At 46.3% G+C, this 26,377-nt stretch overlaps 1 protein-coding gene across 6 annotated transcripts in view; it reads right to left on the bottom strand.

The window, feature by feature from the left end:
• Nucleotides 1-6,520: 6,520 nt before the first annotated feature.
• Nucleotides 6,521-26,377, bottom strand: part of Dag1 (dystroglycan 1) — a 68,043-nt gene continuing 48,186 nt past the window's right edge. For all 6 annotated transcript variants that reach the window (XM_038323602.1, XM_038323605.1, XM_038323604.1 and 3 more), the window contains one exon: nucleotides 6,521-11,336. In XM_038323602.1, coding sequence (XP_038179530.1) covers nucleotides 8,934-11,336 — 2,403 coding nt within the window. In that variant the 3' untranslated portion in view covers nucleotides 6,521-8,933. The remainder of the gene's footprint in view (nucleotides 11,337-26,377) is intronic.

A 26,377-nucleotide genomic window follows, 5' to 3' on the forward strand; every position in this document is an offset into this window, starting at 1 on the left:
GTTGAAAGACAGACATAGAAGTCTTTACTATTAAACTACAGAAAATGCCCAGCCTGAATCTCTATTTTGAGCTTTCTCCCCAGAACCCTAACTCTATGTAGAGCTCATCACCTACCTTCATTCCATGTCCTTACGCCATCTCCTGAGACAACAGAAATTCAGACGTGGCTCATTTCAGGGGAAGAGACAGCTTGCTGGGTGGCCTCTCTTTCACACACCTCTGTATGTCTTCAGGGAAGTCTTTCAGGAGGGCTCTGCACCCCCCCCCCACCTCCCTTCCACTTTCCTACTTCAAACCCAAGAACATTACTGGGAATTACTTTTCACCACAGGGGACCATGGGCTCTAGTATAAAGTCTTTCCCTTCGCCGAGTTCCACCGGAGTCTAATCAGGATGGTTGGAATGCCCTGTCATCTTTACTGAGGACCTAGCAAACTCCCAGGAACTGCCAAAAGAACTCTGTCTTCCTAGACAGATGAACAGAATAAGGCAAAGATTAAAGTTGCTGACAGCAAAACCAAACCCTGAGAGAAAGAAGACAGATTATATAAGACCTTTATGGCAAAGATGCCCTAGGTCTCTGAAAGGATGGATGATTTCAGTCAGTTAAATGTGACTGATACCTTCTGAGTTAGGTTCAAGACTGTTGAACCCACTACGTCTTCACTTCGGCTTGTGATTTCCAAGTCTGGCCTTTGCCAGTCTGCTGCTCAAACCAGCTCCCAAGCCCAGAGCACTTGGTTCCTGGCCCTCAGTGCTGACCACTGTCCCTACCTGCAGTAGTGAGTATAACCATGGCATCGCCAGTCCAGACAGTGACGGCGGGCACCACACTCGGACAGCAGGGTTGTCTGAGGAGACTCTTTCCTGGCTGCCCCCGGACCTGGGTTGGAGAGGAGCAGTTATCAGTAGGGCAACATCTGGGCAACCCCTGCTATTTCTGTGGTGATAAGCTCTCCAACTGGGAGGCCTGCTATGAGCATCAGCTTTCTGGGAAGGCACCCTTTCCGACAAAGAGCTGACAGGGCAGACTGAGAATTCCACATAAGGCTGGGCAGAGGCCAGACTCCATCTGCTATGAAGAGAAAGGCCAAGTGTGCCACTGCACTGCCTTCCCCTTCCCACTGCCAACTCTGCTCCAAGCATCTTCTTGGGACCCCTCAGGTGTGTGCTTTGCTCTCCTAGGCAGCCCTGAGCCAGTGTCTCTCTGAGGAGGCTGGAGTTCCAGGAGTGTGCTGCCTTAGGGTGCACAGTAGGGTTGAGGGGAACGATGGTTACAGCGTCAGAGCCCAGGGAATCAGTCAGTGCTTCCTCAAACTCCCATTTGCACTATATTTCTTTTTATTTCAATTTTTTTTTTTTTTACACAGGATCTCACTATGTAGCCCTGGCTGGCCTAGAACTTGCACGTAGACCAGGCTAGCCTCAAAGTCACAGAGCTCCACCTGTCTCAGCCTCCTGAGTGCTGAAATTAAAGATGTGCACCACTTACGCAGCAGGGTAACCTGGAACCTTCCCTGTGGTCACTTCTGCAGGGCTGGGATGATAGGTGTTCAGCACATCTGGTCTATGTGGTGCCGGGGTGGAACCCAGGACAAACACTGTACCGACTGAGCTGCAGCCCCAGTCCTCACTCTACCCACTGCACTGGACACGGAAAACAGTATCCTCATCACGTCCCCCACACCTCCCACACCCCCACACACTACAGGATAGGTCCCCCCTCCCTCCTCCAGCAGAGGGTGGCATCCATTTCTGAATCCCCTATGGCCAGTTCCCTGCCCACCTCAACCTGGGTTCCCTGAGGGTGAGTTCATCCACAACAAAGCCAGAGACAGGTCTAGAGACAAATCATTCTCATCATCTGGAGGTCCACCCACTTCCTGGTGTCACTGATTGGACCAGCTCCTTGCTCCGCGTCTCTCCCAAGACTTAACAAGAAAGGTTCTAAGGCAGAGATTCTCAGCCTGTGGGTGGGCTGCAACCCTTGCATATCAGATATTTACATCACAGTTCACAACAGTAGCAAAATTAGTTATGAAGTAACAACGAAAACAAGTTTATGGCTGGGTCATCACAGCATGAGGACGAGTGTATTTAAGGGTCGAAGCTTTAGAAAGAACCGCTGTTCTAACAGAAGTGGGGGGTGACCTTGGAGCACTAGGTAAGTCACTGTAAAGGAAGGCTGGCCTGGCCAGAACCTGTCCCCATTTTGGCCGGTTCCAAACTTAGGCTTTACCCTGCATATCCTGAGACTAAAAACTACCCTTCTTCAGTAGACAGAAGACAACAGCCTTCCTTGCCAACTAGAGATCACCAAGCTGTACAATTTTTTTATTTGTTTTGGATTCCAAAACAGGGTTTCTCTGTGTAGCCCTGACTGTCCTGGACTCACGATTGGCCTCGAACTCGAAGATCCACCTGCCTCTGCCTCCCAAATGCTGGGATTAAAGGTGTGCACCATCACCACTGGCTAGCAGCTGTACAATCGTGGAAAGGCATTCTCTGGGGTTTCAGCACACCCAGGCTCCAGGACCCACTCAGAGAATGAGTCACCAGTTGTCCCATCCCCATTTGTTTCTCATGTGGTGTCCTTTGCCCAGAAATACAGACTAAGAGAACTCCAATAGCACAACCTTATGTACCTAGCCGCTAGCCCAGACTCTCCCAGATCCCATAGTACCCTGTCAGGCTATCGGATGCTCTCAGACTCAAGAAAGGAGAGACGAAGAATCCAACGAACCCATGTCGTGGAAGTTAGACTCCATGGGAACACGAGGTCTAAAAGAGAGGGCTAGGAGAGATGAGCAGGCAAAGGATGGAGTCTCCCACCCCACCCCCCGCCCCCATTTATTTGTTAGTTTGCATCTGAGAACTTGCAGGAGTCGGTTCTCTTTCCAACACAAGGATCATGGGATCAAATTCAGGCAAGCACCTTTATGCACTAAGCCATCTCCCTAGGAAGGGTAGATATAGATTCCCAAGTCGCTAATACACCAGAATTCAAACTTTGCGGGCTGGAACCCTAGAGCGGAAGCCGCGGAAAGCCAGGGCCCAAACTTGCCACGCCCATTCCACTGCAGGTTCTTTCCTCCGGAGGGAGAATGCTGCACGTGAATACCAGATGCACTTGCCTGTATCCCGCAGGGTAGTGAAGCCTGGGCACCAAGAGCGGACTCGGCTCCGCCCGCCTCTATGCTCCAGTCCTGCCCACATCCGGGGGTGGGGAAGAGCTCCCCTCCCAGCTAGATTGAGCAGTTCAGTTCTTCCCTCTCCAAATGGCATTTCCTCCTTCAGCCCGACTTCCCTAGGCTTGCAGCATTCGTAACCCCACCCACAGTCCACACCTCTTCAGCCCCGCCCACTCCTGATCGCTCAGTCCTACAGCGCCACCTCCTGGAAGTCGGTCGACATTGCGCCTCTTTGGGGACTGGGGCTGACCTGCTGGGCTCCCTTGGTAGGCTTGTGGAGCCACTACCAAATTGAGACCTAATGCTAGCACTGAACCTGCCCTAGCACTGAACCTGCCTAGAAGAGTGGGCTTCACAGAACCCTCTAGAAACGTGGTCTCAACTGAGATTCCAGTCACCTTCAGCAAACTGGGAGGCAGTGGTGGATAGTGGGGCAAGTCTCCACGCTTAGGGGTCAATGTTACTCCTACCCCAGGATGTCCCAGCACATGTATCTTCTAGAGTCCTTATAAAGAAATGACAGGACCATTTCTCATTAGGGGACTTATTCAAACCCTTGCTCTTCTATAATATGAACAAAGAATAGTGTTAGGGTTACACTTGGGGCTGGAACCTGCGGTAACACTAGTTCCGAAGGTTTGGCCAACCTCCCTGCCTTCTCTGGGCCTCAGTCACCATGCATCAGAGTGATCTAGAAAGTGAAGTAAGTCACTTTTCTTTCTTTTTGCTCTGATTTTTCGAGACAAGGTTTCTCTGTGTAACAGTCCTGGCTGCTCTGGAACTCACTCTGTAGACCAAGCTCAGAAATTTGCCTCCTGATTAATTAATCCTCTGCTGGGATTAAAGGTGTCTGCCACCACTGCTCGGCTTTCTGTTGTTTCTCTTATTTCCTTTTTATATTTTTAAACAATCTTTTATTATTTTATATACCAATCCTAATTCCCTCTCCCTCCCCTCCTTCCACTCCACCCTCCATCCACTCCTCAGAGAGGGTGAGGCCTCCCACGGGGAGTCAACAAAGTCTGTCGCACCACTTGAGGCAGGACCAAGACCCTTCCCACCAGTGTCTAGGCTGAGCAAGGTATCCCCCCATAGGGAACGGGCTCCAAAGAGCCAGTTCATGCACAAGGGTTTTTCTTATTTTCAAGATAGGATCTCACTAGGTAACTCTGGCTGGCCATCTGCCTTGGCCTCCAAAGTGCTGGGGTTAACGGTGCGCACCACTATACCTGACATCTTTTCCTTTTATGTTTAAAGACTTTTTACTTATGTGTATGTATGTGTGTCTATGCTAAATGTATGCGGTGTGTGGGTGCCTGTAAATACCAGAGGGCATTCAGGACATAGTGAGCCACCGTATATGGGTCTTAGACACTGAATTTAAGTTCTCAGGATGAGCAAGTGCTCTTTACTCCTGCTATTCATCTCTCCTGCTCATCTACCCCCATCTTTTTAGACAAGATCTTGCTATATAGCCTTGGCCAGACTGGAGCTCCCGATGTAGACCAAACAGGCTTCAAACTCATAAAGATCCATCTGCCTCTGACTCCTGAATGCTGGATTACAAGGTGTGTGCCACATCGGGTTTTCTGTTTTTGGTTGTGAGCAGAGCCTTTAATGGCTGAGCCATCTCTCCAGCCCGGTTTCTTGTTTTCTTAGCACAAAGTATCATTTAGCCAAGGCTGTCCTTGAACTCCTACTCCTAATGCCTCTTCACACATGCCATTACAGGCATGTACCACTGTGCTGGGTTGAATTGAGCTTTTCAGAGAGCAATACTGAGACTGAAATTTAGCCTTGAAAGACCGGCACTGGAGATGGGCCTTCTATGCTTGACAGGAAGCAAGGCTAGCCACAATTCCTAAAGACACAAGGTTCTCCAGCCAACAGCCTTGTGTCACATGACTGGCCCAGGGATCATGGCTCTCAAAGCAGTGTCTTTACCCAAGATTGCTAAGAGTTCAGATTCCTCTACTTTGATATCTTTTTTGCAGGCCAACTCCATTCCCTAGTTCTCTCAGCATCCTAGAGCCTCCTGGAGACAGCAACATCCTTACCTCAACACCACACTGGAAAGCCATACTAGATCCCCAGGAAATGATCCTGAGCCAAATCAAGTAGAAAACCAGGTTCCTATTAGTCCCTTTCTCCCTACCCCTACTCCCTTCTGTCACTTTCTGTCTGGCTCAGAAGATATAGGTGAGCTCACCTCCATCGAGAAAAGATCACAGGAACTTGGCTAAAGTGCTGGGGAGTAGACATTTACAGGCTCAACAGCTAATCACAACTTCTTGCAAAGGAGGCAGGGGACAGCAGGCAGATCTATCTGCAGCCTGAAGCTCCTCTTCTTTCTGCTCCAAGTTAAGATTCTGAGGGTCAGCTTAACTGAGCAACTGTAGGGTAATTTCCTGAGTTCTTACTCCAGGCCTAGAAGACTGAGGGACGTCTTTGAAGACATGTTGGGACAGTCTTAACTGAAGACAGGGTATTTGGACAAAGCTTACAAAGTATCTGGCTCATCCTCTAAGCACTGCCTCCCAATACTGGGTTACAGGTGTGCCCTGCCATGCCTGTCATGAGAAAAGGCCTTTGTGCCCAGGCTGGCTCTTCCTGGGCACTTTCAACACGCTATACATTTAGGTCCTAATTCCGACTGTGGTTGAACCATCAGGGAAAGTGTGTGCAAATCTGATGGTGAGCTGGTAGAGGCAGAGATAAGCCAGGAGAGGAACCAGTTTTTCTGTAACCAATGGCCCTCTAGCAACACCTGCTGTATCTCCAATTCCTACATGTAAGCACTGTCCCAGGAAAACACAACCACCCTCTCCTGGGTCCCGAGTATGCTCAGTCTACACAAACAGCCTGTCTATATCTGGACAAGCACTTAGGGTTAACTACCCTGGCTAATTACCAGCCAACCCCAGGCCTACAGGTAGCTTGGGGTAGAAGCTGGAGTGGAGCTTATTAGCATACCTCCAACCCAATCTTCAGGGGGTCAGCCTGAAGACCAGCCCAGAGCTGCCCCTTCTGAGGCAGGAACCCTCCCCATCCTCCTCCTCTCCACCCAGTCTCACCCTACCAGTAGAAATGAGAAACAGGATCAAGATTAGCCTTAACTGGCTCAAAGGCAGGAGGGATACTAACAGGAGCTCACACAGTAGCCAAGTTCCTGGAGCACAAACCCAGCCTTTCCATGGTACAGAAACGCTAGAGCTTCTGTGAAGGCGGCTGGACTGACAGTCATTCTTCTTTGACATATGATGCCCTCCTACCATTCATTCCCAGGAACCTTAAGAGACCAGGTAAACAGACAGTCAGAGGCAACGCATTGTAATAAAGACACTGCTTTTATTTAGTTTGATATGTTTCTATACAGAATGCAGAAAACACATCTTAAAATCATATAGAAGGAAATAAAAACACATCAGTGGTTGGTGAACACTTGAATGTGAGATTGGCTCTCCGTCTCAGAGTCCAATGGCCATCGCCAGCTCAGGGCTCAGGGAGGAGGCTGCCTGCAAAGGCATTGTTGCTGTTGTTATTCTGTTCACTGCCCCATTGCCTCCAGTTGCTATGACGACAGGCCACTCCGGGCCAGCCTCCTCTCTACATGGCAATGCCCAATGGTGGGGTTGCTAAGAGCAACAGAGCTATCTGGAAGGCTTTCCAAAGCCTTTACCTGGAATACTGGGATTTACTTATTTATTATTTATTTTTGATGAGGTCACCAGAAATAATTTCATCAGGCTAGATTCCTGCTCCTGACTCTGGGAAATCAGGCAAACTCCAGCTTGGACCAGAGCTTGGAGGCACAAGGCCCATTCACCAGCCATCCATGAAGCATTCATCTGCAGACTCCCCCATGGGGCACTGCTCACTGTAAAGAACCCTGCTGGGAGCTGAGCAGGAAGGGCAGGCTCTGTGGAGAACGCAGGAAGAACCACCCTTTGGAAACAGCACATCCCTACCAGCCTTCCCCTCCTGAGACAGCATACCCTCTGCTAAACAGTCGATATGGCTTAGAAATTACTGCTCCATGTGCAAAGGGAGCCTGGGTCCACCCACCCACCTTTGATCAGGGAAGGGATACATTATTGCAAAAGGCATTCCTCCCTAAAAGGTACCCGAAATAACTCAGACATCAAGAAAAGGCATGCTCAAAATGGTTTCTTCCAAAGGAGGAGAATCAAAGCAGAGTGGGTGCCCCTGAGTCATGGGACAGAGATGCAGACGGATGGACAGTGTTCTGCTAAAAAAAAAAAAAGGCAAAGGAAGCCTCTGTGTAGTCCAGAATGTAACCCATTAGGAAAAGAAAGGGGGGAGTCAAAATGAGCAAAGCCATCAGTTCCATGGAATCAACACTAGGAGCTTGTACAAACTGCTGTTAAGCATCACCAGTTTTTAATCTTTTTTTAATAAAACAATTTGAGGCTGTATAAAAACTTTAGTAAAAAATTAGCTTTGAGAGCCCACAGACTTCTACTATGAACTATTGCTGGCACTCCTCCCCAGCCGCAGACCTTTTCTAGTTGTTCAGGCCCAAGGCCCAGGACTGGAGCGCCAGAGAAGAGGGGATGGGTGCATGGGGTGGAGCTGTGGACTGCTGGGACAAAGTGGCCAAGGTCAAGTGAGGAAAGAGCATCACATGACATAAAAATATTGCATCTTCACCAAAATGTCCCCCACTGAGTGTTTCAAAGACCATGATATTCCTTTTAAGAGGGAAAGAAAAAAACAAAACAAAACAAAAACCTACAGAGAAGAGAAAAAAAAGGTTGATGTGGTCGAGTCCTTCGACCTTCCCAGGTGCCCCTACGAGCAGCTGGCCCACCCTGGAGCACCTAGGTTGGGGGCCACAGCCACCAATTGCCTCTTGGAGTCCCTTTTCCACAGAAATGATGACCCCCTCAGCGGTAGGCCACTAGCGTGCATGGGGTAGAGGTCAGGATGTCCATGGCCCAAGAGGCTCCTCCAGCTTCCAGCCCCTAGCAACAGCGGGAGAGCAAACCCAGCACCAGGGCCCTGGCACCAGAGCCAGGACCAGGAGGCCCTCAGTCAGGCTCTGGGGTGTCAGAGCAACCAAGTTGACATAGTGTGAAAAAATAGGATTCCTTTGATAAAAAATACTGTCCCTTGGTCTTCTCTAAGTTTGAAACACCCTGGGAGCTTATTTTTAGCAAAGCAATTCCCCATACCCACCCAAAAATTATACGTACAAGTTTAGGTAAACAGCAGATTAAATGTAAAAACTTAACCTTAACTTCTGAAAGTCCTTTGAATTTAATCTTTAGCTACTGTTTTCCATGTTACATCCTGCAGCTAGACACACGTGAATAGAAAAAACAGTACAGTTAGTGTTAAAGGCAAAATGCAGAGAGCTGGGGGCCACCCAGCACTGCCTGCGAGTTCATTCACGGTTCCTCGCTCCCTCCTTCTACCTCTACTCAAACAGTGCTTTCAGAGCCAGCCATCAAAAACGCAGCGAAGAATTTTCTATGAACAAACAAAAAGCTGTTAGGCAAAAAAATAAAAATAAAAAAGTCCCCAAAGTCTCTCCAGCAGCTTTGGGGTTTGGGAGGACCAGAGAGGGCGGGCTTGTCCAGGCCCTGTGTGTCAGTGTGTGCTAGGTCAGGTGTTGGCTACCGGTGGGCAATGATCTGTGGGCCACCGGTCTCTACAGACAACACCGAGTTGTCTCCAGGCCCCTGCCCTACCCCTGCCTCCACCCAGGCGCTTGTGGGTTAAGGGGGGACATACGGAGGGGGTGATCGGTATGGGGTCATGTTCTTGGGACGGGAACCCTTGCCCTCCATGGGAGCTGTGAAGGGCGGGGGCGGCTGGTAGGGAGGTGCATTAGGATCCTCATCCCGCAGAGGTGTGTACTCTCCCACAGTGTCCTGGTTCAGAGGAGTGGTCTCGGGCACACTCTGGTTGGGGTACTCAGGAGGTGGGAGGGGAGCCTTCTCTTCCTGCAAGATGAGTGGCATGCTGGAAGAGGGTGGGGGCTTGGAGTCATCAAGCTCATCGGCGAAGATGATAGGCACTCCCTTCTTGATAAAGGTGGCCTGGTCCTCAAGAGTCAGCTTGCCCTTCCGCTTCTTGCGATAGCAAATCATAGCAATGATTCCGGCAATGAGCAGGATGGCTGCCACCACAACAGCTGGAATGACTGTGTGCAGGTAAACATCATCCTCACTGCTCTTCTCAGGGTCCCTGTCTGGAGTCTCTGTGGCTGGTGCCGCTGAGGTTCCAGGAGAGGGTGGTGCCACAGGGATAAATTGTAGGTGTCGACAACTGCCAGACCCTGTCACGGCAATACTCACAGCCTTAAAGTCAGGCTCCAGAGCATTGGAAAAGGCAGGCCGAGGTTTCCCGTTTTCATCAGCAATCCTGCGGCTCAGCCCTATGATCTGCTCCTTGGGGCAGGGCTCCAGGGGCAGTGTGTTGTTGGTCCATTCCACCACAATAGAGCCACGGGTGATGTTCTGAAGGGTGACAGTGCTGCAGTTTCGATCCCCAAAGGCAAATGCTAGCTTTTTTACCAAAGCAATTTTCTTGTGGATGTCATTCACCACTGGTGCTGGGTCGCCAGCAAACTTGGCCTTGAACCGTGCAGGAGCCTTGTCCCCTTGTGGGCGCTTGTGAACATGGATCTCGAAGGCATCCACAGCAGAAAGACCCCCTTTGTCTGTGGCATGCATGAAATACTCATGCTTTCCCACATGGCTGCTATCCGGCAGGCCATACATGAGCTGGCTGTTGCTGTTGAACTGAACCCAGGACTTCTCACCTACCAGTTGCTGCTCTCGCAGCTTCAGGGTCAGCTTAAGCTTGTCAGTAGTGGTATCCTCATTGTCGTAGAAGGTATCTGATGGAATTTTCACCTCAAAGTAGGTACCCACCCAGGCATCTACCCTGTCAATGTGGTTCTTGAGTTCTGGTCGCTGGTTAGGTTCTCCACCACGGGGCACTCCACTGGTGGTGGTGCGGATACGAGTAGGTGGGGAAGCCGTCTCCAATCTGGTGATGGGTGCTTTGGTGGTAACTCGGGGTACTGGTCGGGGTGTACGTGGTTTTTTGGTTGGCCTTCGAGTCGTGGCAGTTGAGGAATCAGTTGAAGGCGTTACTGGTTTTGGCGTGGATACTCGTGGCTTCTTGGTGGTGGTTGCTGGAGGAGTAACAACTGCTGTGGGCTCTACATAGCCAGGAATGGTCAGTGTTGGCCGAATCTGGCCAGGAACTGTGGTGCCAGCTTCTGATACCCGAGTAGGCTGGATAGGGCCCAGGGTTGGAGTCTGAATAATGGCACCTCGAGTCCGAATGGTGACTGTGGGCTTCCCAGGAACGGGATCCCTAACAGGAGGAGCCATGGTCTCTGTTGGAGGTGCAATGGCTGGAGATGTGGGGGTAGGCACTATCCTGGATGGTGGCTCCTGGATGGCCGTGGTTGGGGGTCCAATGGCAGTAACAGGTGTAGGTGTAGCATGGATCTGCCTCCGGATTCGTTTGGGGAGAGTTGGCTTTTTATTGGCAATGTGCCAACCCACCACAGGATAACCAAGCTGGGCAGACATAGCACCCTCCCTAGCAGGGGTTTCTACACCACGAATGTCAGGCACACTGTTCTGGTTCAAGGAGCAGCCTAGCTTCCAGGAGAGCAGAGCCCCATTCTCTACTACTTTCTTTGCATTTCCTGGGCCAGCCATGAAGGCTGACATGTCAAATAGTCTATTATTTACTACAGGTACCAACTTCATGTTGTGAAGTTCTACTTCTGAGAAGCTCTGCATTCTGTTCAAGAGATCAATCCTTTGCTTTGGGGTCATCTTGGTAAGGTCAGCATCCAGTATCACTGTAAGGACAGTCACTGGCTCATCGGCAGCACAGGCAGAGGACACTACTTCACCAGGGTCTGATGAGGCTGCCCGTATAGACTGTGGTTCATTGTGGTCTTCAGGGTAGACCTCGATAGAGAACACACTGGAAGTCTGGGGGACATGGCTCCCATTGGCTCCCAGCCGTGCAGCACTCACTGAGATGTAATGTACACCTTTATCGGTGTCAAGGGGGAGGCCTTCCAAGGTGTGACTGTGTGGGTCCCAATGTAGCCAAGACGGTAAAGCCTCCTTCCCTGCTGCAGACACCTAAAAGAAACAAGTATGAGCTATAAATGCTATCACTGTTGCATGACCTAAAATGATCACATCACTATAGTAAACCACTGGCCTAATCTGAGTTATGTGACAGGCTGAAGGAATAATTTACAATTCCTGATGGGAAATCCAACTCATCACCTCCCAAGGAGAGTAATAATGCCCTGTTACATGGCACAGAAGACTGGGACTATCAGATGGGCTATGCACTGGGGACACATTAATACACACAGGTTAGGATGCCATGGACCTTAACAACGTATAGACTTTGACTGGGAATGATAGTGCACAGCTCTAATTCCAGAACTCAGGACGCTGAAGTAGGAGGAGTGAGCTGAAGGTCAGTCTGGGGTACAGTTTGAGACCCTATATCTAAAAACAAACAGATGGCTCAGCAGTTAGGAGGACAGAGTGCTCTTCCAGAGGACTGGGGTTTTGTTCCTAGCACCACATTGAGCATCTGTAGCTGTAACTTCTCTACACACAGCTGTGAGCTCTAACTCCCTCTGGCCTTCTCTAGCAATTACACACATGGGGTGCAATGAACTCATGCAAGCAAACATATAGATACAAGAATAAAACCAGTGAAAACATGTAATTTAAAAAATAAAGACTGTGGTGGACATTCGTGAAAGTGATATACCCTACTACCAACTTGCCTGCTCTTACCTGTACGCCAGGCTGGACCATCTTATTCCCCCTGAAACACCCTTTCCAATCCCTCCACTACTCTTCACAGACACACGTTTCTGCTCAGGTCATATGCCTAGCTTAGAGTACCTTGCCTACACACAACCAAAGTGCACATAATTCTGGAGATAAGGAAAGTCGACACTCTAGAATGACTTATTTTACAATCATCACTTAATGCACTAGGATGGGGAACACATTTTTTATAAAATAATGTAACATGGTAGTTTGAATGTAACTGACCCCCCATAATCTCATAGGGAGTGGTATTATTAGGAGGTGTGGCTTTGTTGGAGTGGATATGGCCTTGCTGAAGGAAGTGTCACTGTGGGGGGTGGGCTTTGAGGTTTCCTATGCTCAGGATACCAGCCAGTGTCTCAGTTGACTTCCTGCTGCCTGCAAGATGTAGAACCCTCAGCTACCATTTCAGCATTTCATCTGCCTGTATGCTGCCATGCTCCCACCATGATGGTAACAGACTGAGCCTCTGAAACTGTAAGTGAGCCACCCCAATTAAATGTTTTACTTCATAATAGTTGCCACAGTCACGGTGTCTCTTCACAACAATAAAAATCCTAAGACACAACGATTGTCTAAATTAACCCCACTTCTCAAGAAGAACTGAAGACTAAAATCAACTATTCTAGAACATGGTCTGCCAAAGCAATCTCAAAAAATCTCTGGTCTCAGGAATGATAGCCTAGACTGCACCAAGTACTGAATAAACTGGGTATGCGTATACATAATGAATCTGATTTAATATGAAGAACATAAAACCCAGATGTGGGGTATCCTCTCAAGTCTCTAAAGTAAGAGGTTTCAGAGTGAGTCTGGTATGAAAAGAAACACACAGCAGAAGCCCTTGACTCAGAAGAGAACTAAGGAGCTCAATGTCTTATTATTATCCCCCAAAGAATCGTTTAAACTTCTTTCAGAGTGCAAGTCCCTCTCCATAGTGACATAAATGGAAATACTCAGAGCACCCAAAGGAATTTCAACAGAGAAACGTCTATCAGCTGACAAGAGAGAAATTAATACTTGCTTCTTGCCTAGGCCCCATTTTTGGCTCCACCCAGTTTTGTGAAACACATACTCCGGCCCCTGATGTAAGAAAGGTCATTCAGCCGGGCGGTGGTGGTGCACGCCTTTAATCCCAGCACTCGGGAGGCAGAGGCAGGCGGATCTCTGTGAGTTCGAGACCAGCCTGGTCTACAAGAGCTAGTTCCAGGACAGGCTCCAAAGCCACAGAGAAACCCTGTCTCGAAAAACCAAAAAAAAGAAAAAAAAGAAAGGTCATTCATTCTCTGTTCTGACTCAAGGTGCTTTCAGCCCCATGGTCCTGCCCCAAGTCCAGAGTCACAATGGCCCACAGAGGGCACATCTTCAAGACCATTCAGGGCACAACTTCTTTGTTTCTTCTTCTTTTCTGTCTTTTCAAGACAGGGTTTCTCTGTATAGCTTTGGTGCCTGTCCTAGAACTCGCTCTGTAGACCAGGCTGGCCTTGAACTCACAGAGATTCATCTACCTCTGCCTCCCAAGTGCTGGGATTAATGGTTTGTGCCACCATCGCCCGGCGGTCATAGCCTCTTAACCTATGGAAAAGGAGTTAAAACCATGCCTCCTGGGCACCCCATTAGTTGCCTAGGTCTTCTTCCTGCCAAAAAACCAGGAGCCTGAATGTGTTCACACATAAGCTTTATAACCAGGACACATTACACCAGAGATTTTTTTTTACTTAATTTCTACCCTTCAAACTGGTTCAAACAGACTTGTTTCATCCAACAAAACATCTAAGAAAGCCAACTGACATTATGAGAGACAGCACTAGTGGGGATGATCTCCATAAACATGACTGTTTTCTAATCCATGAAAAATACTACGTATATTTCCCTAAACTCATCTAGTTATTTCTTTTTTTAATTTTAAAAAAAAATTCTTTAAAATTTCTTCTTACATCCTGACCTGACTGTTGTCTCCCCTCCCTCGCATTCCCCCTCTACGTCTTCTCTCCCCCAAATCCACTGTTTCTCCATTTACCTTCAGAAATAGCAGTCCTCCCCAGGGATATCAACTGAGGTATTTGCCTGCATATAAGCCTGTGTGCCATGTGCAGGCAGTGCCTGCTGAGGCCAGAAAAGGGTGTTGGATCCCTTGGAACTGGAGTTACAGGTGGCTGTTAGTCAACATGTGGGTGCTGAGAATCAAACCCAAGCTCCAACAATAAATATGTTAAGTGCTTTAAATGAAGTCTAAGCCTGAAATTTTTTTCAATTCATTATGTTATATATGATAGTAGTTATATAAGCACCAAAAACCGCAAAGGTTGGACAGTCTTACTTTATAAAATAAACTAATCAGTTAAAAGGAGCTAGAGCAATGGCTCAGTGGTTAAAAGCACTGGCTGCTCTTCCTGAGGACCCAGGTTCAATTTTTATCCCACATGGTAGCTTTTAACCATTTGTAACTTCAGTTCTAAGAACTCAACACCCTTTTCTGGCTTCCATGGGTACCAGGTACACTCACAGTACACAGACAAACATGTAGGTGTAGGCATAGTACCCATACACATAAAAATAAGTATCTTTTTAATTAAAGTAAGTGATGCAAAGATTTAAGGCTGAAATGGTGTGTTCACAGAACCATAAGATAGTTTACAGTGATTGTTGAAAGTAGGGGAGCTTAACAGAGGGAGAGTGGGTGAACTGAATGTGGACAAGGCATTCTAGCCACTTGAGAGTGTTTCCTAACCCCACTCCATCCCAATGCCCACTACTGGAACAGCTGTTCACTTAGAGCACGGGAAAGACAGGGAAAACAGAAAGCAGGGTAACAAAAGGCCTGCAACAACTCTGGCTGATGCCAGCTAAGGACAAGCCACTTGCAGAACTGGCAGATTTCAGGATAGACTCTAGAACATCCACAGGACATGTCTGAGTGCTTCAGTAGCATGAACGAGTGAGCAGTATGATGCTTCTGCTAGTCTCTATCCAACTACACAAAGTCCTTTATAACCCAGAAAACAGAAAGGTCCCACTGCCTCAAAGCTTCCCAGTCTAGCTATTATACTGACCCCCAACAGACGAAGTTTTGATGTCAAAACAATTCCTATGGAATAAACTCGGCCATTCTATAGCCAAGACTCACATACTGCCAGTCTTGGAAGCTGTGCTAGCTTCCATTCTGTATCAACTTGACACAGCTAGGGTCATCTGGGAAAAAGGAATCTTCATTGAGAAAATGCCTGTAGTGGACTGGCCTAAAGTCAAGTCTATAGAGCAGTTTCTTGATTGATGATTGATGTGAGAGGGTCCAGCTCCCTGTGGGCAATGCTACCGCTGAGCTGATAGTCTGGGTGCTATAAAATGCAGGCTGAGCAAATCATGAGGAACAATTCAGTAAGCAGTACTCCTCCATAGCCTTTCCATCAGTTCCTGCCCTGACTTCCTTAAATGATAGCCTGTGATATGAAAGTGTAAGAGCCGGGTGGTGGCGTACACCTTTAATTCCAGCATTTGGGATGCAGAGGCAGGAGGGATCTCTGTAAGTTCGAGGCCAGCCTGGTCTACAGAGTGAATTCTAAGACTGCAGCCATACACTTAATGATGTCAAATAATATTAAAATGTTAATATGTTAACATATGTAACAAACATGAAAAAAAGCCTGCTTTTTTTTTATCTCCATCTCCGACACTGTACATTTTACCAAATCATCTATACCATTCAATTTCAAATTGGTAGATAGTAATGAGAATTGCTGGCTTTTAACCAGATGATCTGATTTGGGCTTACAGCCATAGCTACAAGCAGGAGGATCACTTGAACCCAAAAAGGAGTTAAGGACAGTATGTGGAGGGACATCTCAAGGAAGAAAAATATTTTAGAAGAAACTGGTATATTGAGAACAAATTATTTCACTATTATTTCCAGTATCCTTTGTCTGTTTCTAGGCACAGCCTCAGGTAACCCAGGCAGGTGGGCCTCAACTTTCTACACAGCTAAGAATGACCCTGAAATTGTTACTGATTCTCCTGCCTTTGCCACCCTTAAGCACTGAGATTACAGGTGTGTAACACTACAGTCAGTTCTGTGCAGTGCTAGAAATGGTTTCATACATGCTAGGCAAGCATTCTAACTGGGCCCTCCACATATCCTTGATACACTTTCAGACCAAACCACATCAGAAAAACAGCTAAGCCTCTCTCCATCCTGTTTAGATGTTTTCCTTTCGGAGGGTTCTGGCTTCTGAGTGTCCTGGAAGCCCCGGCCTCTTTGCTGGCTGCAGACCACAGGAGGCCAGATCTATAGCCCTGAAGCAGGCACTGTCCGGGGTAATGGGTGTTCCTTAGACAGGAAGGTAGAGCATATCTTCATGCTAGAAAGTCCAAGTAGCACTTTGAATGGCAACAATTTATTTTAACCTAAGGGCCAAAAACACCTGATGTCTATAGGAACTTGGTTACGTCACAGGTAAGCTGGCAACTTTGCATTTTCATTGCCACTTAGGGAAAGGTTCAACATGTTTGAAGGGCTAACATTGTACACAGCCCCCAGAGTCTACTAGTGCAACGCCATCCTGAGAACATTTGTCCTGGGGTCTGGCTTACCACAAAGGTGCTTAAGGATGAAACATATCCTCTAGGGATGGTTGGACAGACAGACGGACAGACAGACAGATAGGTGTCCCAGTGATTAAGTTCTTCCAAAGGACCTGGGCTCAGTTCCTAGCACCTACATCAGATGGCTCAGAATGCATGCAACTCCAGTTCTTGGCAATCAGATGATCTTTTCTGACCTCTATAAGTACCATCTCTTTCACACTCACACACACACACACACACACACACACACACACACCTACCTAGAAAGAAAGATCTATTCTACCCTATCAGAGTAAGAGCCACTTATCTATAAAGCAACTCCTGGCAAGCTGAGGCTTTACCCAACCTGAATCTGTAATATGTAAGACGAGGGAAAGGATTCTACCCTAGTGTAATTTTTTTTAAAAGATTTATTTATTTTTATTATGTATACAGTGTTCTGCCTGCATATGTCCTGCTATCCAGAAGAGGGCACGATATCTCATTACAGATGGTTGTGAGCCACCATGTGGTTGCTGGGAATTGAACTCAGGACCTTTGGAAGTGTAGTCAGTGCTCTTAACCTCTGAGCCATCGCTCCAGCCCTACCCTAGTGTAATTATAGGGCCAGACCCATGCGGGGCTCTACCAGGGCTGGCTTTCCACTTGCTCCTATGGACTGTGAGGAGACCCAGAAAACAATAAGGCTTCTGCTTAACAGCACCAAACCAAGGCTCCACTCCCCAGGCCTCCTTCCCACTTGGCTCTGGACCCAGTGTAGTGAGTGAGGCCTTGATCCTTATTCACACTTGAAAGTATCTAAAGGGTGCAGAAACGCTGCAGGCAAGGGAAAGCCAGGGAATCAGAGGCAGCCAGACAGAGACTCTTCAGACTAACAGACTCTTCAGACTCTCCAGCCGGCCAAGACTCATTTGTCAGAGCAAGTGATGTTAAGAGTGGAGAGGGAAGCTTGCTCTAGGTGAGAACCCAAGACTAACATTCACCTTTTAAGTTTAAAACTGGTATCCTAGCCAGGTGTCATGGTGTACACCTCTCTATGAGTTCAAGGAGGCCAGCCTGGTCTACAAAGCTTGTTCTAGGCTAGCCAACACTACCTAGTAAGACACTGTCTCAAAAACAAAACAAAACAAGCCGGGCGGTGGTGGCGCACGCCTTTAATCCCAGCACTCGGGAGGCAGAGGCAGGCGGATCTCTGAGTTCGAGGCCAGCCTGGTCTACAAGAGCTAGTTCCAGGACAGGCTCTAGAAACTACAGGGAAACCCTGTCTCGAAAAACAAAACAAAACAAAACAAAACAAAAAAAAAAAAAAAAAAAAAAAAACAACTAAAGACAAACACGCAAACTGATGTCCTCCACAGGACTTGGAGGACCTGAGCTAGAACTGAACCCCTCCTACAGACTAGCTCACACAGTAGCCAAAGGTGCTGTGCAAGTTGTCAAGGGAGAAGAACAATTAAGTCCCACCCAGCTGTAACCCACAAAAATGACCAGCATGGCAAGATGTATCCAAAGGAACAGTAGTAGAGCTTGGGGGTTACTAACAGTCATCAAACTGGACTTAAGGCCCTCTCAATAGGAGGAAACTCACACTTGGTATTATAAACCTAGCCAACTGCCGATGGGGTAAAATCATGAAGCCTAGATGAGAACCCATTACTGCCATCTTCCTAAACAGGTGCAAGTCCCAAGTGCATTCTAAACATCTAGCCTCATGCCCACAGATGGGTGTGGGTCTCATTTCTTATTACAGAAACTTCTTTCTGCAGCAGTCAGAGACCATGGCAGAGACCCACAACTGGTCAGAATGCAGAGAACACTGACAATGGGGGCCAGTCTCCAACTGAAACATCTATAGCCACAACCCCTATACCCAAGGCGCAGGTAATGTTGTGGAGGAAGGGTAGGAAAACGTCTAAAAAGAAGAGGACCGTGACACCTGATGCCAAATGGTGTGTATATACAACAGGGAGCTACACACATAAAATCTGAATAATATGGTTACCTAAACAAGACCTACACAATGGCAACATTAGTTGATATTCCAACAGAGAAATCATAAGGCCCTAACTCTAGATGAAGAGCTACAGACAATGGCTGCTAAGAGGGGGAAAATCAGTTTTCTCCAGGAACGAACCCTGACAGTTTATTCAATACCCAGTGGCATCACTAAACACGTGTATGAACTTCACTAAATAAACTCAGCAGATTGCATTTATATATACATGTGTGTATATTATAACAATAATAATTAAGGATGTCATGAATTTGAGAAGGAGCGGGGGTATATACAAGGGGTTGGAAGGAGAAAGATGCAGTGAATAATGTAAATACAGTACTTTATAAAATTTTCAAATAAATAAATGAATAAATAAACATTTATACATGAAATTTTGGCTATCTGTAGAGTTCCGGGTTTACTCAGAATGGGACTAGGGAGTGTATTTACCTAGTAAACATGAGACCATGAGTTCTATCCCCAGCACCACAGGAAACACAACTCTGGACTAGTTGTGCAATAAGACTAAAGATTCCTGCCAGAAGAGGCAGGAATCGGAGCTATGTTAAGTATTCCACAGCAGCAATAATGCTTTTGGGGGTGACAAGCTGGTTCCCGCCACGGAATTCTTGGAATTTCCAGTCACTTGGCCCTCCACGACAAACATCGACACTGTCCTGGAACTGTAAAAGCAAGGCCTGCTGCTCTTGCAGCAGCCATCTTGGAAAGGATTCTTGGAAGGTGGTGGGCGCATCTGCAGATGGCAGGAAGTACCAAAGGAAGCCCAATTCTCTAGGCCACAGTCCACCTTAAAGTACATAAAGCCTTTTTGTTTGTTTTTTAAAGATGTATTTATTTATTATGTATACAGTGTTCTATCTGCTTGTGTGCATACAGACCAGAAGAGGGCACCAGATCGCATTACAGGTGGTTGTGAGCCACCATGTGGTTGCTGGGAATTGAACTCAGGACCTCTGGAAGAGCAACAGTGCTCTTAACCTCTGAGCCATCTCAGCTCCCTACATAAAGCTTTTCAGTTCAGCAACAGTTGGATACCACATATTTTAGATGAAAGTAGAGCCTAGCATGGATGAAAACCAGGACGTTACCCCAAAAACAGGGACAATCAAGGGCCTAGGGAGATGACTCAGCAATTAAGAGCACTAGCTGCTATTCCAGAGGACTAGTATTCAATTTCCAGCATGCAAGCAGAGGCTCACAGACATCTTTATAACTCCTCTTCTACAGGATCCAACACACCCTCTTCTGGCCTACACAGGGACTGCAAATACTTGGTGCACAGACATACAAGCATGAAGAACTCCCACATATGTTCAAAACAAGGAAAGAGAAGGGGGGGAGGGAGGGAGGGAGGGAGAGAGGGAGGGAGGGAGGGAGGGAGAGGGAGAGGGAGAGGGAGAGAGAGAGAGAGAGAGAAGATTCAAAACCACAAAACATAGATAGCCCCACAGAGTTTCAAATGCTACCAGGAATGTCCACAAGGAGTTACCCTAACTAGGGAAATGAGTTTCAAAAATTTTTATATTTACTTTTTTGTTTTTCGATACAGGATTTCTCTATGTAGCTTTGGCTATCTTGAATCTTGATCTATGGACTGGGCTGGCCTCGAACTTGGAAATCCATCTGGCCTCTACCTCCTGAGTGCTGGGACTAAAAGGCATAAACCATTACCACCCAGCTAGATTTACCTTTTTACTTTATGTGTTTGAGTAGTTTGCCTGTGTGTTTGCATGTGCACCACATGCATGTGGTGTCTCAGGAGGTCAGAAGAGGGTATTGGATTCCCTGCAGTTATAGATGGTTGTGAACCAGCATGTCAGTGCTGGGAACTAAACCAGATTCTCTGCCAAGGTAGAAAATGCTTTTAACGGGGCTGGAGAGATGGCTCAGCGGTTAAGAGCATTGCCTGCTCTTCCAAAGGTCCTGAGTTCAATTCCCAGCAACCACATGGTGGCTTACAACCATCTGTAATGAGGTCTGGTGCCCTCTTCTGGCCTTCAAGCATACAGACAGAATATTGTATACATAATAAATAAATAAATGTTAAAAAAAATTTAAAAAAAAAAAAAAAAGAAAATGCTTTTAACTGCTGATCCATCTCTTTACCCCCAGAAATGCCAGATTTATTATTCTGATCCTTAGCCAGGCTTGGTGGTGCATGTCTTTAATCCCAGAACTCAGGAGGTAGAGCAAGGTGGATCTCTGTGAGTTTGAGGCCAGCCTGGTCTCCATAGTGAGCTCCAGGATAGCCAGGGCTGTTACACTCAGAAATATTTTCTGTGTATGTTGGGGGAGGGTGGAGGCAATCCCCTTTAGTCTACACTGTAAGATGACTATTAAGGTGAGCTTTAAGACATTGCCTCCAGATTCTTTATCTATGCCTTCTTACACATAAAACAGAACTCAGAAGATTGAGAATTTGAGGACAGATGGACAAGGGGATGGAGCAGAGAAGTATCAATATGCACTAAATGTTAAGAAACATAACCAAAAGCTTTTACTCTCAACCCATACCCTTCAAAACATGGAAAAAGAGCAACTGAGTAGGAGTTTCCATTACTTGTTCTTCAGCAAAAAGGTTTTATTCACAGTCTGAGCAAGCCAGTCAAATATAGCAAAAAAAAAAAAAAAAAAAAAAAGCCCCTTGCTAGGGCTTAATTAATTTTAATGAGCTTCTGAACCCAAAAAACACATGAGTGCTATCATTCAGGGCAAACCATGCAGGAGCTGCAGAGAGGCAGACCCAGACATGAACTGGCATCTTCACTGTTGGTAGTAGCTTGCAAAGAGTCTTGCAAAAAAATCTTGGTGTCAATTCCTTCATATTAACGAACCTTCGGGTGGCTCCTTTGGGTCTTAAGGTAGCATCTTCCAGGGGTTGGAGAGATGGCTCAGAAATTAAGAGCACTGGCTGCTCTTCCAGAGGTCCCGAGTTCAATTCCCATCATCCACATGGTAGCTCACAGCCATCTATAATGAAATCTGGCACCCTCTTCTGGCATGTGTGCAGACATACATGCAGTTAGAACACTGTATACATAATAAATAAATAAATCTTTAGAAAAAAAAAGGTAGCATCTTCCAGCAGATATCTCTGTATACCTCAAGCCCTTGGGCATAATCCGGGCATTTCCATGTTTCCCTTACAGACATGCCAAGTGGGTTTTTTTTTTTCCCCTGATCCCTATCAAAGCCTATACCACCTGCTCAAGTAAGGTCCCTACAATCTTTCCTAAGACCTGGTAATCAATGGTCCTTACCTTCAGTTCTCTCCCCTTAATCAAGCCACTGAGTCAGGTCAACCTGCAAGGAGTCAGAGAAAACTCCCTGAACCACTCCCAAATGAGGTGGTCATAACCTTTTGTTTTCTTTGCTCAGGGAGATAGAAAATAATGCCTCTGATGGAGTCTGAGCCTCAGGGACATTTCACATTCAGAATTGACCTGTCTGTACCATGAACTACAATAACCCAAATTTATCCTGTGGCCTTCTGCAAATGATAAACATGGAAGGCAGAGCTATATACAGGGTCTAGCTTGAGGCCAGAGGATGAGACATCAGAAATGATAAACCATGATAGAAGAAGAGGCATAAGGTTATTCCTCTGCCAAGTAAAACAGAACCACAACTGCCAGAGGATAATCACTCGTCCCACTTCTAGATACATGACTGTTAAAACTATAGTTGTTTTCTCCACAGAGACCAGGACCACAACATCACCCTCTTATTTGAGGTATAAAATTTTTATCTGATGTTAATTATTCTTCCCTAAAAATTATTTAGAGTTGGAGAAATGGTCCAGTGGTTAAGAGTACTTGCTGTTTTTTTTTTTTTTTAAATTATTTATTTATACAACATTCTGCCTCCATGTATGCCCATGTGCCAGAAGAGGGCACCAGATCTCATTACAGATGGTTGTGAGCCACCATGTGGTTGCTGGGAATTGAACTGGCGACCTCTGGAAGAGCAGCCAGTGCTCTTAACCACTGAGCCATCTCTCCAGCCCAGTACTTGCTGTTTTTACAGGTGGTGCACAACTGCCTGTAACTCTAGTTTCAGGGAAGTTTATGTCCTTTTCTGGCCTCTGCAGGTGTGTTCACGTGTGAGGCAAACACATTTACTCAGGCATGAACATATACACATCAATAGATCTTTTTTAAAAAATTAATTAGCTGGACAGTGATGGCACAGGCCTTTAATTCCAGCATTCGGGAGGAAGAGACAGTCGGATTTCTGTGAGTTCAAGGCCAGCCTAGTCTACAGGGCTAGTTCCAGGACAGGCTCCAAAACTACACAGAAACCATGTCTCCAAAAACAAAAACAAACAAAAATATCATCTACCCAAAAGAGTTACTAAACATAGTTACAGCCACTCAAAATTTCCCACAATCAGCCCTTCTACCCTAAGCCCTGACATCTATTTTTACTTTACCATTTTATCTTTCAGCTCTAGCTCTTGTAATTTGGAAAAAAATAATAAAACAGAAGCCAGTATTCTCAATAAGAATTTGAGTTGATAAGTCTGGACAAATACCATTCTGACAGCCCACTCCCAAGGATGCTTTCCTTTGCCAACCCACATTCCCAGTGTGCCATACTCACAAGGGGTCCATTCAGAACCAGGGAACACCCACTCGAGGCAGGAAGAAACTGCAGTTCATCTCACGTGCCACAAAGCTCTCAAGCATCCCCCCCCCCCAAAAAAAACTCCTTTCATGAACCCCTCTTCCTGTCAAAAAAAAAAAAAAAAGAGTGTCCATTGTTCTCAGGGGAACAATGAGGTAGCCCATGCCAGCAGCTGCGAGCACAATCTTGGCAAGGGCTGCTCCCAGCCTGCCGACATCTTGGGTTGAGGAAAAATCCCCACTGTCTGCAAGGAGGCTGAAGGAAAGCGGGAATGAAAAGCCACCCTCACAGGCTGTACCAACAGGCGATATCTGAAGGGCTCTACAGGGGCAGCCTCATCGTTCAAGTGATATCAAGGTATTTCTTACCTACTACCCTTTCCTGGCAGGGCCCACTCTGCAGCTTAAGCTGACCTCAAACTCAAACTCTTCCTTTACATTATAGGGACATAGGCATGCTCCCTACCACACGGCCCCGACTCTTTTTTCAATTAACCTAAAGAGAAGGTACTAAGCCTGAGTTGTTGCCGGATATGCAGGATTACCCACATAGCAGCTGGAGACTCTCCATGATGGGCTCCAACTATGCCCACGGCATGGCCTGGAGTGGCTCAGACCCAACACTTGTGCCACTGTACAGAGGCTTTGAGAATTCAAACCAGGTTTGAAGTGGACAAGGTATAGACAACGTCTCGCTCTGAAGCCCAGGATGGCCTTAAACCAGTCTCAGCCTCCCAAAGTACTGTGATCATAGGCAAGTACTATGCCTGGTGACCAGGACAGACGTCTAAGAAGAAGGTAATAAATATTTGTGGGAAACTGCTTCCACCATGGAGAAAGAGGCTCTAGTAGTTCAGAAGACATTCAAATTGAATCTGAAAGAGGTGACAGCACTAAGAAATATGGAAGAAGGAAAGTAGAAGGGAGCCAAAGGTCTGGAGTAGGCCGTAAGCTAGGAATAATCAGAACAGAAAGGGACAGTAGATGAGGCTAGGGTAAGACACAAAGAGGCAAAGGGGAAAGAAAGGAAACCTCAAAACAGATCACAGGGGTCTCATTCTAAATACTTATCAGTAATAGGGGGTGGTTTTGAGCAGATTCAAAATGATAAAATGTCTCTTGCTTTAGTATGAAAACAACTGAGAGGATCAAGATAAAGAAACTTGAGAAGTAATGAGCAAATGATGGTTTGGATAAAGTAGGTACTATTGTCAGAAATTATTGGAAGGTTATCCTAAATAAGCTTCTTGGCAATAAGATCTAAAATACTACTGTTGTTGTTTGTTTGAGACAGAGTCTCATGTATTCAAGCTGGCTTCATATTTACTATGTTAGCCAAGGATGACCTTGAACTCTTAATCTCCCTGCCTCCACCTCCCATGGACTGGGATTACAAACATGTGCCAACATACTTGGTCTAAAGTGTTTCTTATGTCAGGCATGGTGATGCACTAATTTAATCAGAAGAGAGACGCAAACAGGTCTCTGTTGAAGTTTAGGCTAGCCTGGTCTACATAGCAAGACCTGTTTCAAAACAAGGAAAGAAAAACAACCTTATAGGCAACAATATTACTAGATAGCCACTGAAAGTTACATTCACAATGAGTATTAAAAATCATGGGAGAGCAGGTATTGGTGGTGCAAGCCTTTAATCCCAGCCCTCAAGAGGCAGAGGCAGAGGCAGGCAGATCTCTGTTAAGTTCAAGGCCAGACTGGTCTACAGAGCAAGTTCTCGAACAGGCTCCAGAGCTACACAGAGAAATCTTGTCTCTAAAAACCACTTTTTAAAAAAAAGATGGAAAGGAAAAAGAGGGGGAGAGAGAGAGGAAGGGAGAGAGAAAGACAAAAGGACACTTATTCTCTTACAGAGAACACAAGTTGAGCATCCAGCACCCATGTTGAATGGCTCACAACCACTTCCAACTCCAGCTCTTACAGATCCAATATCCTCTTTCTAGCCTCCTCCTGCACCCACACACCCTTGGCATTCACTCACACAGACACACATGTAAAAATAAATAAATCTTGGGTTTATCTAAAATATCTGTTTATATGTAGTTTATCTCTAAATAAAAGTAGAAAATGGCAGAAACCACAATAAAGTTTTCTTTCTCTTCTACATACTTTGCAAGCCTATGTAACTCTTAAAAATTTGTTTTTACCGGGGAGGAGGTGGAAATTTTTTAATTAAAAATAAATAAATAAGAAAAAAAGGAATAAAAAAATTTGTTTTTAGATTTACTTTATCTCATGTGTATGAGAGTTCTGCTAGCATGTGTGTCTGTGTACCACATGCATACCTTGTGCTCTCAGAGGTCAGAACAGGGACCTGAAACTGAAGTTACAGAAGGCAGTTGCGAGCCACCATGTAGGTGCTAAGAATAAGAATTTAACCTGGGTCCTCTATAAAAACAAGTGCTCCTAACTGCTGAGCCGTCTCTCAGCCCTTGCGTTATTATAATCAGAAAAGAAATTCCTTTAACATAGACCTTCCAGCCAGGCTGGTGGCACACACTTCTAATCCCACCATTCAGTAGGCAGAGGCAGGAGGATCATAGTTCAGAAGCCAGTGAGACTCTGTTGGTAGTATTATTTTAAGGTATATCACTTTTGTTTATGTTGCATTTGTTTAATTCTGTGAAGCTGTGTTACTGTGCCTGACTAAAACACATAATTGTCTAATAAAGAGCTGAATAGCCAATAGTAAGGCAGGAGACAGAAGTAGGGAGGGCTGTCAAGCAGGATAAATCTGGGAGAAAGGAGGATGACTTCAGGGGCCAGCCACCCAGCTACACAACCAGACATGGAGTAAGAAAGAAAAGGTATACAAGAATAGAGAAAGATAAAAGCCCCAAGGCCAAAGATAGATGGGATAATTTAAGAAAAGCTAGCAAGAAACAAGCCAAGCTAAGGCAGGGCATTCATAACTAAGAATAAGCCTCTATGTGTTTTATTTGGTATCTGGGTGGTGGATCCCTCAAAAAGAGCCAAAAGAGTAAGAGCAAAAACAACCAACAACAAGACTATCTCCAAATAAGTAAATACTTTTTCAAGCTTTTTACAGGCAAGGAAGTCACAGCTCCAAGAATAAAGTCAAGCCT

Source organism: Arvicola amphibius, chromosome 3 (assembly GCF_903992535.2).
Source record: "Arvicola amphibius chromosome 3, mArvAmp1.2, whole genome shotgun sequence".
NCBI classification, from domain to species: Eukaryota; Metazoa; Chordata; class Mammalia; order Rodentia; family Cricetidae; genus Arvicola; species Arvicola amphibius.